The following is an 18,260-nucleotide window of genomic DNA, read 5'->3' on the forward strand; positions in this document are numbered from 1 at the left end:
TAAATTAGTCAATATGCATTTATTAAGCCCCGACCATATGTCAGAAAATTCCTGGCCCTCAAGGAATTCACAGTCTAATGGGAAAGACAATAAAGCACACAAATATATACAAAAAAGATGTATATGCTCAGGAAAGATAAGAAGGCTGTAGATATAGATGATTCTTGAATACATGGAAGCTGATGAGATCACCAAAAGAGAATATCGAGAAGACGGCCTCGGCAAAAGAGGGAAATAAGCATTTATTAAGTTCTTACTATGTGTCAGACACTTTATAATTATTATTTCATTTGCTACTCACAACAACCCTGGTAGGCATTATAGTAATCCCATTTTTTAGTTGAGGAATCAAAGTAGTCAGAGGTTAAATGATTTGCTCAGGATCACAAAGCATACCTCCCAGTTATTGAAGCTTTGGTTCCAAACCACTGAAATAAAAAGAATATAGCAATAAAGTAAGTCACGTGAATTTTTTGGCTTCCTGATTCACATTAAAAATTATGTTTATTCCATGCTGTGATCTATTAAGTGTGTAGTATTATATCTAGAAAAATACTATTTAATTGCTAAAAATGCTCACCATTATTTAAGCCTTGAGAGAATTGTAATCTTTTTTGCAAGGGGATGGTCTTACCTCTATGTTAAAGGCTACTGACTGATGAGGGTGGTGGTTCCCAAAGGTTGGGATGGCTGTGAAAATTTCTGAAAATAAGACAGCAATAAAGTTTGCCAGCTAAATGGATTCTTCCTTTCCCTTGAACATTTAGAGGCCATTATGGAGTTATTAATTGACTTATTTTCAATATAGTTGTGTCAATATTGGGAGGCCAAAGAAGACAACAGCTGTTTGGTGGAGCAGTCAGAACACACACAACATTTATCGGTTAAGTTCACCTTTATTATTTGGGTGTGGTTCGTGGCACCTCAAAACAATTACAATAAAAGCATCAAAGATCACTGATCACAGCTCACCAAAGTAGATATAATAATAATGAGGAAGTTTAAAATACTGTGAGAATTACCAAAATGTGACGCAGAGATACAGTGTGAGCACATGTTGTTGGAAAAATGGCACCTATAGACTTACTCACACAGGGTTGCCACAAACTTTCAATTTGTAAAAAAAAAAAAATGCAATATCTATAAAGTACATAAAGTAAAGCACACTAAGATGAGGGATATACCTGTAAGTATTTGAGGCTAAATTTGAACTCAAGTCTTTCTGACTTCAGACCAGCATTCCATTCACTGTGTCACCTGATGAGCCCTGGGGCCCTCCTATAAATAAGAGAAAGGACATAGAATATTAAGATATATTATATATATATAATATTAAGATAAGAGAGGCAGAAAGAGAACCTTGATAAATCAAGAAGAAGAGAATCATTAAAAAAAGAAAATGATTTTCAGTGTCAAACAGGACAAAAGGGCCAAGAAGGATGGGACCAAGAAAAAAACATTACATTTATTTATTAGTTTCAGCTTTTACAAGGGAATATTTACTTGCAAACATATAATCAGAAATATACAAATTTATTCTCCCATCACATGGGAGCCACAATTCTCATTGTGTCTCAAAGAAAAGAGAGGCCTTTCTTAGCCTTTCTCTGCCCCCCTACTCCCACTTGCATACTACCTTAATCTCTTGGGAGGTAGATGGGAATTGGGTTTGTAATTCAGCTCCTATCTGGCAGAGTTTCAGTTCCAAGTCCAAAACCCTCCTTGAGCTCAATTCCCAAGCACCCTGGCTTGTCTGACCTTCTGTTCCAGGCTGGCTGATTGGCTGCCTAGAATCCTGGCTCTAAGATCACTCTGTCTTGAACTTCTTGATAGGTAAGGATCACCACAGGCACCTAAAACTGAAAAGGATAAAAGAAGCAACTCAGAAACAACTTACCTCAGAACCATTTCTCAGGATAAAAGGGAAGAAAAGAGGGGAAGAAAGATCTTCCTCTCTCATTGGTTTAATTCATGGCAACCATATTATGAATGAACTGGGATCTTTACTCTCTGGACAAGGCACATAGGAAAAAATGAGGGAAAGAGAGATTCTCCCAGTCCAGCCAGTTGTAAAGATTTCAAGGTGATACCTTTATCCCCAAACTAGAGCATACAACCACCAGGCAAGCCTCCTTACACATTTTCTCCTCTTTGAAATTTGCCATCCTCAGTAAATAGAGGTACATTTTGTTTTTGTTTTTATACAATCCTAGTCCCAAATTCAGGGGAAAAAAAAACCATGCTTTCCCAGAAAGTCCATTGTATTTATCAATATGAGACTTGATAAAGAACAATTCCACTTGAGTGGCAGAGATGAAAGCCAGATTTCAAGGAGTGAAGAAGTGAGTAGGGAGTGTCAAAATAAAGATGACTAGTGACTAGTGTAGATAGCTTTTTGTAGGAGTTTGACTGTGAAAGGAAAGGGAGATGTAGGATGATGTCTTGATGGTTGGATCAAATGAAAAAGTTTTGTTGTTGGATTTTTTTATTTTGTTTTAAGTATGGAGTGATCTGGACATATCTGCAGGCCTCAGGAAATAGAACTGAAAGACAAGAATAAATTGAAAATTTGAGAGAGTAGGGATGATGGAAGGGATGTGCTTCTGGAGACTGGAAGGAATGTTGATTCTGGGCTCAAGTAGAGGAGTTGGTCTTGTTAAAAAAAGAAGGGTCATATCTCCCTCTAACACTTGAGCAAAGGAGGAAAATTGGGATTGCTGTTGAATGGATTATTAATATAGAATTGGGAGAAGAGGAAACTCACATCAATTTTTTTTTCACTAAAGGATCAAGTGAAGTCATTTGCTGAAGTGTGGGAAGGGGATTATGTAAAGAGGGGGCTTAAGAAGAGAGGAAGGAGTCAGTCCTGGAAGGGAAAAAGGATTAGAATGCAGAGCAAGGATCTAGCTATAAAATGGTTTTATTAGGGAGTTGCTTGGTCACAGTCACTTAAAGAATCATACATAGGATTTCACTTTCTGACTAATGAATATTTATTGATTGATTAGTTGGCTTCAAGATGCACATTGCCTCAAATACCAGATCATTATTCAGGTAACAATACACACAGAAATCCTTCCGGGTTCAAGAGGATTGGGGTGCTCACCCCTTTACTACAGGACTTTAGCTCTGAACTAACACATGTTAGTCCTAAGGAAGGATGTTTCCTAAAGAGAGGGCTTCAGTTCTCTTTTCTAGACTCTTTATGTACACTCCCATTATAGAGCCCTAGACAAAATAACTAAAAATTTAGATTTGAATATAGAGTATCCCAAAAAAGAAGTAGAAAGGTACTTGGTGTGTAGTACAAATCAGATATTAGATAGCTTATTTTTTCCACACAAAAGAAATGCTTACCACAGGAAATTCATAAGTGCCTATTAACAGAAACTTAAACAAATAGCAATAATAGCTCTAACTATTGTTATGTTCTCCTAGGAGAATGATATTTACTAACACTCTCTCCAGAGCTAAATTTCCCAATTTCCACTAGAATTATTAGGACAAGTCGCCAGAAGGTGCTAGAACTACTACTCTGTTCTGGATTCTAGTGGTAATTTTCTAGTACTGTCACTCATAAGCCCCCATTGATTATAAGCCAGATTAAATTCATTTTTTTGTTTTTGCTGAGGCAATTGGGGTTAAGTAACTTGCCCAGAGTCACACAGTTAGGAAGTATTACGTGTCTGAGATCACATTTTGAACTCAAGTCCTCCTGAATTCAGGGATGATACTCTATGCACTGCACCACCTAGCTGCCCCTTAAATTGTTTTTTAAAATAGGTATTTACTAAGCAGCTATAGCAAGGATAGTTGTTATGGAAAAATCCCTGAAATCAGAAAGAAAGTGGAATCAAATTTAGACTAAAATATGATAAGAAACATAAAGGAAACCAAAGGAATAATGTGGCTCCTGGTTACTTAGAAATCTCTTTTCTCTTCTTAGAAGGTTCTCTTTATTGTAGCTTTCATTTAAGCTCCAAAGTTTGATACACTTTTAGAGTCCTGAAATTATCCCTGTAGTGTCCAGTACATGCTCTGTATATGTCTCAAGTCCCAACGCAGATGCTGATATCAGCTATTTCCAGTTCATGTTTACCACGTTTATGTCAGGTATGTGGATTCAAACGAGACTTCCAGGTCTTAAAGACTTTCAAAATTCACAAGGTGGTAACCTTTGTTTCTTAGTTGCCTTTATTTGGTAGGCTTTCTGTTTGACCTTGGCAAATCTGTTTCTTCAACTAATTGAACATGTTGTCTCCTATAGACTAGATAACTTGGTCAATAGAGGGATATATTGATTGATTCCTAGGGGTATCTAGGCCTTCTGTCATTTACATTAATTGAGGTTAGGGTTAACATTTTGTGGTTCTGCTAAATTGGCATTTCACCTTTACCTTTGTTCTCTATGGTCCAAACAAATTCCTTCACATTCATGTTTTCTGGCAAACCAAGCTAAGGTCTGGGCTAATTCTCCTGATGGTGGCCATCTTCTCCAAGAAGTTCTGAAGTAATTGTAAAGGGATCCCCCTTAAATGTCAACTGAGAACCCAGGAGTTTCCAACATTTCAAATTCCCAAGTTTGCCTCAAAAGTCTAGAAATATTCATCTCAGGAGTGTCAGTCACCAATGCTTAGGAAAGAAACAAAACAGAAAGAAGTAGATCCAGGCTAAGCAAGGACATTTGCCCACTACCGTGTGTTTATAGCCATCATGCTGACAAAATGAGAGAAAAATAGCCCTTTTTTTTCTTCAGGAAGAGGCTAAAGGGTCCTGACACACTTCATAGATTGGAATATTGATCAATCTAGAGGAGGTCACTGATGAATGGGACCCCCTCCTCCTTTTGGCTTAGTGGCTATTATCAGGTAAGAACTACTGTTGGCCAGCATTACTCATGAAGCTATCTACTAATACATGAAGGGTTTGGGATCCATAGCAACAGAGAGAGCAACAAACACCAATGTAATTACAGATGCTGGAAGTATTAAAATCAGGAAGGTTATGGCTAATGATAATATTTATCATCATCACCATCATCTTCATTATTGATACACTTTTGTGGCAACAAAGAGCTGGAAACAAAGTAAATGCACATTGATTGGGGAAATGCTAAACAAACTGTGTTCCATGAATATAATGGAATATTACTGTAATTAAAAAATGACAAAGATGATGAATACAAACAAACACAGAAACACTTTATATGAACTGATGCAAAATGCAGTAATCAACATATACAATATCTATAGCAATATAAATGGAAAGAACAAATTAAAAACAATATCATATATTACTTGTGTAATGATCAACTATGATTGACTCAATTCTTAGCAGTAAAATGATCCAAGACAATTCCAAAGACTTATGCTATCCATATCGAGAGTATTTCCACTTTATTTTTTTGTAGTTTTTTCTTTTGTTTCATTGTTTTACAACATGACTAACATGGAAATATGTTTTATATGATTGCACATGCATGACCTATATTGAATTGCTTATCATCTTAGGGATGAAGGAGGGAAGGAAGAAAGTGAAAAAATTTGGAACCCAAAATTTTATTTTAAAAATAAATGTTAAAAATTGTCTTTATATGTAACTGGAAAAAATGAAATATTATTTAAAAGGAATAAAACTGTACATTACAAAATTATAAAAAGCACATTTGACCCCCAAAGAAAAGATATAAAGTCATTTTCTTCCTCTTTTGAAGAGATGGAGATTCTCCCAGGTGGAACATTACAAATAACATCAGATTTTTTTTTATTAGTTTTCCAATTTTCTCCTTCTTCTTTCTCTTAAAACAATTCTTTTTTATAAGAGATGGTCTTCTGGTAGAGTAGAATGGGAAGAGTTTAAGGGAAAATGTAAGTGATATTAAAAAAGACAGCAATAGATAATTTTAAAAGTTATTATTTTTATTTTCAGTTACAAATTCTTTTTCTCCCTCCATCTCTTTCCCCACCTATTGAGAAAGCAAGAAATATAACACCCATTATACATATGAAGCAAAATATACAAAATATATTTCTGCATTAGCTATGTTTCAAAAAAAATCAACCAAAAAAAAATAAAGGATCAAAAATTAAGTTTCAATCTGTACAGACTTCCAGTAACCAAGATGGCTACACTAAATTGCTGTAACTCTCTCATACTCACCTCCAAACAACCATAAAGTAGCACCCCCAAACAAATCCTGGAACTGCAGAACCAGAAAAAAGATAGGATGAAACAATCTTTTAGCCTAAGAAACTTGGAAAATCACAGGCAAAAAGCAGGGCATGGGGCAGCTAGGTGGCGCAGTGGGTAGAGCACCAGACCTGAAATCAGGAGGACCTGAGTTCATATCTGGTTTCAAACACTTAACACCTCCTAGCTGTGTGACCCTAGGCAAGTCACTTAACCCCAATTACCTCAGCAAAAAAAAAAAAAAAAAAAAAAAAAAGCAGGGCACAATCCAGAACAGGATATATCCCATTAGGCCAGCAGCAAACCCCAAATCAACAAAACAGTGGGAGATCTTAAGCCTCAATGTGACTGAGTAGACAAACATCAACACCAGAATTCTCCCCATGTCTTAACATAGACAGAGGAACAGGTGGCCTCCAAGGGACAGACAGCCATGCTTTAGTGTAGGATTCCAGAGAAATACGGGAACAGCCCACCAGTTTCAGCACATACCAACCACCAACACAAGGACCTAATCTCAGCATCAGCATTTAAAAGCTACCAACCTCTATGACCTCCTATAGCTCTAGCCATTCCTGACCCCACCCTCTTATCACAGCATCAGACAGGGAAGCACCCCATAAATCTCAGAGCAGCATCAGTGTAGAACCAGAAAAAAGCCAGAGGGAAACAAGTCAGCCCCTGGGAAAAGAAGTCTGAGAAGTATTCCTTCCATCCCAGAAGAAGAGCTTAAATTTAAAAGAAAGGGAAAAGGCCAAAAATGAGCAAAAACAACCAAAAAAAAAAAAAAGATACAAACTCAGAAGAGGACAACAATGTCAAAACACCTATGGATAAAACCGAAACAAAAATTGGAAGTAGTCTCAGTCCCAGAAAGAACTCATGGAAGAGCTCAAAAAGGACCTTAAAATCATATAAGAGAGGTAGAAGAAAAAGTGGGAAAAGAAATGAGAGTGAAAATTATGAAATTATGAATTATGAAAAAAGGATTAACAGCTGGAAAAAAGAAATATTAGAGTGGGTCAAAGGGAAAATGGAAAAATGGAAAAGGATATACAAAAATTCACTAAAGAAAATGACTCCTTAAAAAGTACAAATAGCCAAATGGAAAAGAAGATACAAAACTAATTGAGAGGGGGGAAAAAAAACTTTTTGAAGATTAGCATTGAACAAGTGGAAGCTAATGATTCTCTGAGACATCATCAAATAAATTCAAAAAGATGAAAAAATTTGAAGAAAATATAAAATATTTCATTAGGAAAACAACTGACCTGGAAAATAGATCCAGGAGAGATAAAACCACAGTCATTGGACTACCTAAAGTCATAATCAAAAGGAGGACCTGGATAGCATTTTTCAAGAAATTCTCAAGGAAAACTGCCCTGATATCCCGGAATCAGAGGCCAAAATAGGCAATAAAAGAATCCATTGATCACCTCAGGAAAGAAATTTCAAAATACTTTTCAATCTCAACAATGAGACTATTACTTCTCTAATTGGAGGTGGAGAGCATTTTACATTATGAGTCCTTTGGAATTGTGGTGTATTATTTTACTGGTCAAGAGTTCCCAGGTCTTTCATAGCTGAGAATCTTTACAATATTGATATTACTGTGTAGATTATTTTCTTGGTTCTTCTCATTTCATCAGTTGATATAGGTCTTTTCAGGTTTTTCTGAAACCATCCCCTTCAACATTTCTTACAGCATAGTATTAATCCATTATGTACATATATGATAACTTGTTCAGCTATTTCCAATTGATAGACATCCCCTCAGTTTCTAACATTTTGCCATCACAAAAAGAAAAAAAAAGCAGCTACTATATTTTTGTACATATAGTACCTTTTCCTTTTTTATTGATTACCTTGGGATGTAGACTTAGTAGAGATATTTTGGGGTCAAAGTTTTATATTCCTTTGGGCCTATTTCCAAATTATTCTCCATTAGTATACCTAATTTTCCCACATCTACAACAGCATTTGTCATTTTCCTTTTATAAGTAAAGACTGATTTTTAATAATAATGGTGGTGATAATAAATGCTATGCTAAATGACTGCAGGTCAAAAATACCCCAATTTCAGAAGAACAGAATTGAGAATCACCTGAAACATGGTAGGCATTCATAGAATGAAGCATATTATCAATGAAGATTCACATATGAAAAGTGCTGGAAAAAATATCTTCAAAGATCTATATGACTTCAACAGAAGGAGGTTTTGTTGGGAGAGCAAGGGATAATAGGGAGACAGCCTGCACAGTTAAAAGAACCAGAGGAAGGTGTTTGGTGAAGGAAACTCTGTGGAAAGAGAGGCAGAGATCACACCCAGATGAGGATGGGTATAATATCTACAATGATGAGAACACATAGACATTGAAACCCCATGACTACTTTTCATCGACCTAATAAAATTTCTTTCTGTTTCTGTTTCTCTGTATATCTCTCAGGCTCTCTGTTTCTGTCTCTTTTTGTCTGTCTGTCTCTCATGCCTTCTGTATGTGTCTATATATATATCCTATTTCTCTTTGTCTAGATCTCTCTTACTGCCTCTGTTTGTGTCTGTCTCTATGTATATCCTGTTTCTACCTTTCTATTCTAATTCTCTCTTTATGGCTCTCTCACTCCCTGTGTGTGTGTCTGAGTCTCTGACTATACCCTGTTTCTATCTCTGTCTCCCTGCCTCTTTTTGTCTGTCTGTTTCTTTCTCTTTCTCTCTCTCTCTCTCTCTCTCTCTCTCTCTCTCTCTCTCTCTATATATATATATATATATATATATATGTATATATATATATATATATATATACACACACACACACACACACACATATATATATATACATAAATATATATATGTTGTTTCTCTCTGTGTCTCTCTACCCTATCTGTCTGTCTCTGTCTGTCTCTTATTTGTTGTGACAGAAGTCAGATCCAAAGAGTTCTCAAGTTTAGAATGATGAGAAGCATCAAATAAGATTATCAGAATTAATATAAATATAACAGGGATTGGCAAGTGAAGCCTCAGTCTTTGGACCACATGGATATATCTACATAATCAAGGGCCCTGTTCTCCATTTGGAAAACACAAAAATTCCATGAATATTTCTTGTCTACTTACTGCATGCATTTTGTTTGACTCCTGAGGCAGAAAAAAGCAGCCAAGTTAATATATTAAGTGCTTATGATGGGCCATATTTGGTGCTGAGTTCAGAATACAAATACAAGCAGAAAGAAAAATAAATCCCTGCCCTCAAGGAGAACTTACATTCTAATGGGAAGAGGCAATATTTAAAAAGATGCTGAAAAATTTGAAATAGGGAAGATGAAAGTTAATACCTCCAAAGGGTGAGGAGAGAAGAAGTGCCTGTTAGGGAACGGAATCCCTTTCCTTAATCAGCAGCTAGCAAGGAAAACAAGCTCTCATCAATCTAGATCATAGGACTCTGTTATTGCTTGCAGCCTACTCTTAGCACACTGGTCAATATGATGCACAGAGCCCTCACCGTTGCTTCTGTCTCTGTTCTCTCTTTTCTCATCCTAGGAAAAACTATATTGGAAATGGCTGCAACCTCATGAGCTTCTTAAAAGTCAGAAGAGTAACCATCAGAGGCCCAGGAATTGAAGAACATCCTGGAGTTTTCAGGCAATTGAGGCCACTGAGGAGCAAAACATCAAATGAACTACTTGACCCAGTAGAGCAGCAGAGCATCATATCCTGGTGCATCTAGATTTATCAATTGGCTTTGTGGTATTCAAAAGTGTTCTTCAAAAGTGTTTTACAGCAACTGCTTTAAGTGTGAGCCCACTTTCTCCAGGGACTAAGGTAGTATAGAAGAATGTGTGCCCCCAATTGGAGGTGGGGTGCTTTGTACTTCTATTTTTGCTGTTTCATTTTAGTAAAGATCCCTTTTGTGCACATGAGCTCTGTGATGTTTGTACTAACTGATTAAATATACCAGAGCTTCCTCTTTCACAGGGGAACCAATGAAGTAGCACAACTTACCAATCAGAACTTCTGATACTCAGGACAGCTTGACATACCAGTGATCTTTGTGAAGAAAACTTTAGCTGAACTCAGAGATGCCTGCCAACTACTGTTGAAACAAGTCTTGATCAACTCAGAGAAAAAGGCAAGCATCTAGATTTCTGAGTTAGCTAAAGAGCAGCAAACATCTTGCTTTCTGATTTGTGTATTTATAGGTATCTTCTCCCTAGATTCCCACTTCCTGCCCAACTTCCTAATTTATTCTGTTTCTCCCATGATCCTGACTTAGTTTTACTTACCTTCAAAAAGTCTTAAATAACTCAAATATGTATAAATGCCTTGCCCTTTCCCATTTCCCTTTGAACAGATAAGAACCTTGTCTCACTGCTCCAGTTTGCAAGCTGCTGCTTCTCAGTCAATAAATGCAGTTATAATCTCTGTAAACTATGATTGGACTCATTCCAGTTTCCCCTTTTGGATCTGAGATTTCTTCTGTTTTAGGAGTTCACAGGCAGTATTAAAGTGATAATTTTAAAAAGTTATTTGATATTAATTAGTTAAATAATATTGGGACATTCATCATTGGGTCAAGCAATGACATAAAAGCAATACTAATTGTAACTGGCCATTGTCATTAGAGGGAACACACTGGAAGGGGGCTCAAGGTAAAAGTGTTAGAAGAACCTCAATGCCCCTCAGATTGACTCAGATGACTAAGATAAGATAATGATGAATATTGGAGGAGATGTGGGAAAACTGGGACACTAATACATTGTTGGTGGAATTGTGAATGGATTCAATCATTCTGGAGAGCAATTTGGAAATATGCCCAAAGAGTTATCAAACTGTGTGTATTTTTTGACCCCAAAGTGTCTCTACTCAGTTTGTATCCCAAAGAGATCATAAAAGAGGGAAAAGGATCCACATGTGCAAAAATGTTTGTAGTAGCCCTTTTTGTAGTGGCAAGGAACTAGAAACTGAGTGGATGCCCATCAGTTGAAGAATGGTTGAATAAATTATGGTATATGAATGTTATGGAATATTATTGTTCTATAAGAAATGACCAGCAGGATGATTTCAGAGAGGCTTGGAGAGACTTACATGAATTGATGCTAAATGGAGTAGAACCAAGAGAACATTGTACACAGCAGTAACAAGAATATGAGATGATTAATTCTGAGTGATGTGACTCTTTTCAACATTCAGGCCATTTCCATGGTCTTGTGATGAAGAAAGCTATCTGCACCCAGAGAGAGAACTGTGTACTGAGTGTGGATCACAAAATAGTATTTGCAGCTTTTTTGTTGTTTGTTAGCTTTTTTTTCCCTTTTTTGAAGATATGGTAATATACAACAGCTCAAACAAATCTGGGTATTTACATAGACTAAAGCTTGTATTTAAGCCATTGGTTTGATGATAACCAAAATGTAAATGCAATCTTCAATCACTGTGAACAGCATAGTCTCAAAAACAAGGGAGATAATCATTTCACTATATCCTTTCCTGATCATATTACATCTGAAGTACTAGATTTATTTCAGAAAAGACCATACAAATTAGAACATATGTAAACAAGGACAATCAAGATGGTGAGGAAAATGTAGAACATGTTCTATGTGCACAGGTTTAAAAATTTGTGTATTTATCTTGGAGAATAGAATACTTAAGAGATATTATGGCTGTCTCCAAGGATCTGAAAGGACAGCTTGCGGAAGATGAATTAGCTTTATTCTGTTTCATCCTAGAAGTCAGGACTAAGAGCCACAAATGGGTAATATAGAGAAGTCTGTCAAAGATTGATGTTATTTCTTAGGTTTTGTTGTTCTTTTTGTCTCTATTATGCTGTTCCTAATAATTAAAACTATCCAGAAGTAAAATAAGCCACATTGGGAGTTACTAGATATTCATCATTATGAATTGCCTGGATGATTATTTAGTTAGGTTTGTGGGGGTTTTGTGGAAGCAGCAGATGACACAGAGTCTATGACCAAGCACTTAATCCAAATTTTAAAATAAGGTGCTATAAACACCTGAAAAAAAAATAAAAAATTTAGACTTCTCTGGTATGAGGAGGGTCAAAAGTTTTATATGGATTTACCAGATTACCAGGCCACCATGTCCCTAACCCCTGCAATGTGGAAGAGATTTATTTAGGGTCCTATTGATTCTGCTAATTCAAATAATTATAGACTTTTAAAGACTTATGGATTCTCTCTCACTATATATATGTACATATATATTCACACATGTGTTCATATATGTAAACACATGTGTATGTGTACATGGCTAACATACCTACATATATATGTACATAAAACCTGAGCCCTCTCATTTGTAAGCATGTGTATATTTACATATATAGTGAGAAGATATCTATATCCATATCTATTTAGTTGGAAACAATACTATTTGGACCAAAGATTGCTGTACTTTCAAATTGTACTTTCTTTGGTCTGACTTTGCTATTTATTAACTATGTGACTTGAGGCAAAGCATTTCTCATTACTGTGCCTCAGTATCCCTCTCTATAAAATGGATACAATATTTCCTTCTTAGTCTCCCTCTCAAGGCTACTGGGTGGGGAAAGAGCTTCACAGTCAATTTTTTTGTTTTTTGCCTTAGAGATAAATGTAACCTTAGAGTCAAATGGAATCTCTGACGTCACCTAGTCCAAACATACTAAAACAGGAATCTCCCTGAAAACTGGTCATCCAGCCTCGTATTCTTCATTAGATTTCTAGCTCCTTGAAGTCGGGAACTTAGTTTTTGCGTTTTTGCATTATTCTGTACACCCAGTGCTTAGCACCATGTCCAGCATATAGTAGGTGCTTAATAAATGTTTGTTAGTGATGCTGATGACCCCCAGTGGTAGGAGTACGGTAACAACCTAAGGAAGTCAATCCCTTTTTGGACAGCTCTCATTGCTAGGAAATTTTCCCTTATATTAAGCTTAAATCTGCCTTTTTGCATCTTCCACCTGTTGCCATTAATTGTATATTTATTCCTTCTTGAGCGAAGCTACATGGACGTCATTTCTCTGGGTCTGCTGCCTGATTTTCTCCCTACCCACTTCGGATGTCTGTTTCTCGGTGTAGGACTGCAGCAGGGCTCCAGGCCAGCTGTTGACAGTTGCTCTTTCGTATAGAGTTTCTGCTCACGACCTTCTCCCCCCTCCGTCACTTCTTCTCCTTTCCCCAGGGAGCAGCTCTCCTTTTGTCGATTGTCCGGCAGCCAGCCCCCTGACTCAGAATCACGCGCTTCTGCGGCTGTTTGCCTCCGTATGTAATGGGGGCAGCTCCCCAACAACAGAGCTGTTGTTCTCCAAAAGGGTGAGAACCCAAGTCATAGCTCCCTTTCTCTGTGCCTCTAGTGTTTGGGATCTGGGCGATGTCTTGCCCATCCACAGCTCCCGGGGTAGGAGCCAGCCTGTAAGCCGAAGCATCCTAGCTCAAGCCATCCGTCCAGGTAGAAGAGGGTGCAAAGGGGCTTTGATCATTATAGGAACCAAAGATTGAGGGGAGAGGGTGCACTCATGCGGAGAAGAGAATGGGGGAAGAAGGGAAGTTGCTTTGGTCCCCTAGCAACATGACTCCTAGCTCCTAGCAACGAAGACCCCAGCTCTTAGCAACCAAGATCTAGCCTGTAGCAACCAAGAACTCAACCCCTAGCAACCCAACTCCCCGCTTCGGGAAACATGGTTCCCTGCGGGTCTGGGTTTCCCAGCTCTGGCCAGCCCCAAAGTAGCATCTGGCTTCTGCCAGAAAGCGCTCAACTATGAGAGGGGTGTGTGACGGAAGAAGGAAAAGGGACGAGGGTGGGGTGAAGGAGAGATTTGTGACCCTCGGTATTCTGGGAAACCAGCTCCGAACTAAAGTCACCTGGGGACCCAACCAAGGCAAGGACTTCCATCTTCATCCCTACCTCTCTACGGAAAAAAAAAAAAAAAAAAAAGTCGCGCAAGGCATGATGGGAATTGTAGTCTTTTCTGTGGTTTCCCCTCACACGCTACCTCACCCCACCCCACCCCACCACCGTCTCACTCAGTGCCCCTCCCGTGGAGGAGCAGAGCACGCCGGGAATTGGAATCATTGAGGGAGGGACTGAGTTAGGCGCGCAGGCTGCTGGGAGTTGTAGGCGGAAAGGAGGTGGCGTGGTTGCGCACGCAACCGCGGCAGGCGGAAGTGGGTCGCTAAGGAGGCGGAGAAGCCGCCCGCCTGCCCGCCCCGGGAGCTCCGCCGCCGCCGCTGCCTCCGCCTCTGCCGCCTCCGCCGCCTCCCGCCGCCGCTGACAGGACCCGCGGCCTCTGGGCGGAGAGTGAGCGGGCGGGCGGGGCCCGGGCCGGGCCGGGCCGGTCCTGGCCGGGAGCGGGGAGAGCGCCGCCCCGCGCCCCGGGGCTGCAGGATGAAGGGGCCGAGCCCGAGCCGGGGGCGCCGGGCCCAGGAGGCGGCACCATGACTGGGGAGAAGAAGAAGAAGAAGCGGCTCAACCGCAGCGTGCTGCTGGCCAAGAAGATCATCACCAAGGACGGAGGCGCCGTGAGTGCCCGGCCGGCCCCCGCTCACCCCCCTCCCCGCCCGGGCCCTGTCAGCCCCGGGGGTGCCCACTGCCCAGCCCAGGCTCTTCCTGCCAGCCCTTGGGATGCTCACCACCAACCCAGGCCCCTGAACCTCCTCCCTGCCGGTCCCCTGGGCCCCTTTGCTGAAATGCCCCCGGAGTGCCTATCTGCCAGCGCCTGGGGTGCCCCCTACTGACCCAGGCCCCTGAACCTCCTCCCTGCCGGTCCCCTGGGCCCGTGCCCCTGACCAGTGAGAGCTAGCTAGGTTCTTAGATCCCCCTCTTGCGGTACCACTAGGTCCTGCCAGGCCCCCGAGATGCTCTCACTACCCCCCCTGGTGTGTGCCCCTCTCAGCCCAGGCCCTTCAAGCCCCAGGCTTCCCAGCCTGGCCCTGCAGCCTCTGGGAGGGAAGGGGGGGGGGGGTTACCGTCCTCTCAGCAGGGGTCCTGCCGGGCCCCTGGCCTGCCCCAGTCCAAGCCAAGTCCGTTTGTGGTGCGCCTTCCCTTGGCTCCCAGTTACTTCAAATAGCCGGCCAGGTCTGGGGCTCTTCTGCCCTGTTCTCCATCAGCCCTTACCTGGGCTCCCATCCCTTGTCTCTAACCAGCATTTATTAAACGCCTTCTGTCTTCCAGGGATTGTTGTAAGCCCTGGGGATATCCAGAAAGGCAAAAAGCAATTCCCCTCAGGCCTAGTTTCAATGCCTCACGGTTTCCCACCCCCTCTTCTTCATACCCCAGCAGCCGCCCCTCAGCACCCCTAGATCCCAGTCAGGACCCTGTTAGTGCAGGCCCCCTCCCCATCAGTCATTTCTCAGCCCTAGCCCCTACCACAGTCCCCCCCCCCCCACTCCTGCCTCACTGTTTCCCCATCTTTCCCTTTGCTTCAGACCCTAGGCTTCTGCCTCATTTTTCCCTTTCATTCACTCAGCCTGGCCCAGGATGTTTCGGCCTCAGATCCCACCTTGGACCGTGGCTTCTTAGACATGTGCCATTTCCCCACTCCTGGCCTTCTTCCTGCTCCCCACTAGACTTTTTAGACCTCATTGTTCTTATATCTTCTCCATAGGCTGCCAAGTCCTATTCTCAATCACTCCTCACTTTTTCCAACTATGCACACCCAGTATTTTCAACCCCTACTCATCTCCTTCCCCAGCATTCTATTACATCCCCTTCCTACCTGTTTCCCCATGTTGATCGCCGCCCTACTGTCCCCAAGTCTTTCCCATTTTGTCCCTTTCTGCACATACACACACACACATACACACACCCCACTCTTCCTTTCTTTTGGCCCCATTCTCCCTGCCATTACCTCTGCTGCCTCCATCCTCTTTGATTGTCACTTCCTCCTGCCCTTAATCTCTTCCAGACACATAAATATCCCCGTTATTCCTCCTTCCCCTTTCCTGCCCTTACATATACCATGCAAATTGCCCCATATTCCCCCCCAATTCTCCTTGCCTTTGTTACCTTCTTAAACAACCCTCTTTCTCTTGTCTTTTCTCTTTTCCCTTTGCCACTTTTTCCTCAGTCCCTGACTCCTCCCTAATTTCTTGTTCCTTTGCCCTTCCAACACTGGCTCCCTGCAGCTATCATTCCTTCTCACTTAGGGAGAAGGGCAGCAGGGTAGATTGGAGAGGGGGTTGAAGTTACAACAACCAGATTTTCTAGTACTGCCTCTGCCGCTGACTTATATGACCTTGTACTGTAGCTGGATGAAACTTTCCAGTCACTCAAAAAAATTCTTATACCCTGCCACCCACACCCACTAACTCTTCATCTTTATTCCTTTGCTTCCTGACTACATGCTTCTCTTCCATCCCAGTAAAACTGGCTGATTTCAGTGACCCTGTCTTGAACTTCAGCAGACTGTATTTTGCTCACTCTTGGTTTGTCTACTTTCATCTTTAATTTCCATTGATATCTTTCCTCTGGTTTTGCCTACCTCAAGATACTTGAAATATGTTATAACTATTCCCACTTCCAGCCCTGATGCTTTGGGGATAAATTAGACACTAGCCAAGTCAGGGAGTTACTTACAAGCCCAAGGCCATTTCCCTAGACAGGCCTGGGTCTCTAAAAGCATTCACGTAAGGGGCTGAACAGGTGTGGAAAGAAAATCTAAATTCTGTATTCCATGAGTATTACAGACATGGCTCACACTTCAAAATACAGCTCAGACTTGTAATTGACTGCAATCATTTGGAAATTGTTGTTCTGTTAAAGTTCAATAACTTATATTAAATGGATATATTCAATCTCAGCCTTCCTTTTATGTCCTGTCCTGAGTCACCAATCAACGCAATGCTTTGAAGGTCTTACTATTGTCCTGAGTATTTTTCAATTTGAGTTCACTTGACTCTCTATCTGCTATCAAGTAGAGAGTACAGAATTGCTTTCCAGAGTCCTTTGGGGACTAAAACTAGCAGTCATTTTCCCAGAGGAGAAGCAGTGAATAGAACCAAGAAACTCAGTACTAACTCTGTCACCATGGGAGAGAAATGAAATTCTGTGACATGATATTTGAGTCACTTGAGACCACAGGATGTCTGGATGGGCCAAAGTAGGCTAAAATTCATTGTTATCAAGTGGTTGAGAAGCTAGAGCTGTCTTCATCCCTCTTTCTAATTGTCTTTATTTGGATTTTGAAATTTCCATTGACTGAGTCTTTAGGATCAATAATCCTAAATTTGGGGGGTCAAATTCAGTGATTCCAGATTCCAATAAAACACTATCCAGTGACATCAAGGCAGGAATATACATTATACTTTTTTTAAGCATATGTGACCAACACACCAAAGAGAGCAATACTTATTGGAATCTCAATGGAGGAGTCTGTGAAGTTCATCACATCCAGCCAACTCCCGGCCAGCGTATAACTCCCCTCAACCATGTCCTGAGTACTCATCTAATTTTTGTTTGAATACTTTCAATGATAGTACACACACAACTTCATGAGACAGTTTCTTCTTTATATTTATTTTAACTCCACTTCCCAGGAACTTTCCTCCCCATTAGTTTTTGCTCTGCCCTATGAGGCTGCACAGAATATATCTTCCCTCTCTGCCCATGATAGCTTTTTAGATCTTTGGAGATCATGATTATGTCCCTTTCCCAATATCTTTTCTTCTCTAGCCTAACCACCCCCGCTTATTTCTGTACCTCAACTGTACATCATCTAACGAGGTTCTGAGTCCCTTCATATCAGGTCCCCTCTTATGGATATGTTACAGTTTGTCAGCATCCATCTTCAAAACATGTCCTGAGAATTGTACACAGAACTGATGTGATCTGTCTAGGACAGAAGACAATAGGACTATTAATTCCCTCTTTTGTGACACTATCGATTTCATTGAGTAAGGTCAAGTTGACTTTGTCAGAAGCACATCATGCACTGAGTTGTTCAATTATATTGAAATTGAAAACTCTAATCTTATACTTGGTTAGGTTTTTTTTGGTACTAATGTACCAAAATCTTTATCCCAATTAAGTTTTATTTTGTTTGATTTGGCCATTGTTCTACTCTATTGAGAATTTT

General features: G+C 40.4%; 1 protein-coding gene and 1 long non-coding RNA gene across 5 annotated transcripts in view; one reads left to right on the forward strand and one right to left on the reverse strand.

Moving 5' to 3' along the window:
- Positions 1 to 18,260, reverse strand: part of LOC127545259 (uncharacterized) — a 20,924-nt gene continuing 2,664 nt past the window's right edge. Inside the window, exons 2-4 of one of the 3 annotated variants that reach the window (XR_007949619.1) lie at positions 1,759 to 1,859; positions 1,185 to 1,278; positions 1 to 428 (exon numbers count right to left, since the gene is read on the reverse strand). This is a non-coding gene — a long non-coding RNA (uncharacterized LOC127545259). Of the gene's footprint in view, positions 429 to 876; positions 1,279 to 1,636; positions 1,860 to 18,260 lie in introns of those variants that run through there. The other 2 variants (XR_007949617.1, XR_007949618.1) reach the window with 2 other exon arrangements.
- Positions 14,503 to 18,260, forward strand: part of LOC127545257 (hippocampus abundant transcript 1 protein-like) — a 15,458-nt gene continuing 11,700 nt past the window's right edge. Inside the window, exon 1 of one of the 2 annotated variants that reach the window (XM_051972426.1) lies at positions 14,503 to 14,706. In XM_051972426.1, coding sequence (XP_051828386.1) covers positions 14,623 to 14,706 — 84 coding nt within the window. In that variant the 5' untranslated portion in view covers positions 14,503 to 14,622. The remainder of the gene's footprint in view (positions 14,707 to 18,260) is intronic. The other variant, XM_051972425.1, reaches the window with a different exon arrangement.

The sequence above is a fragment of the Antechinus flavipes genome, chromosome 1 (genome assembly GCF_016432865.1).
Source record: "Antechinus flavipes isolate AdamAnt ecotype Samford, QLD, Australia chromosome 1, AdamAnt_v2, whole genome shotgun sequence".
Classification (NCBI taxonomy): domain Eukaryota; kingdom Metazoa; phylum Chordata; class Mammalia; order Dasyuromorphia; family Dasyuridae; genus Antechinus; species Antechinus flavipes.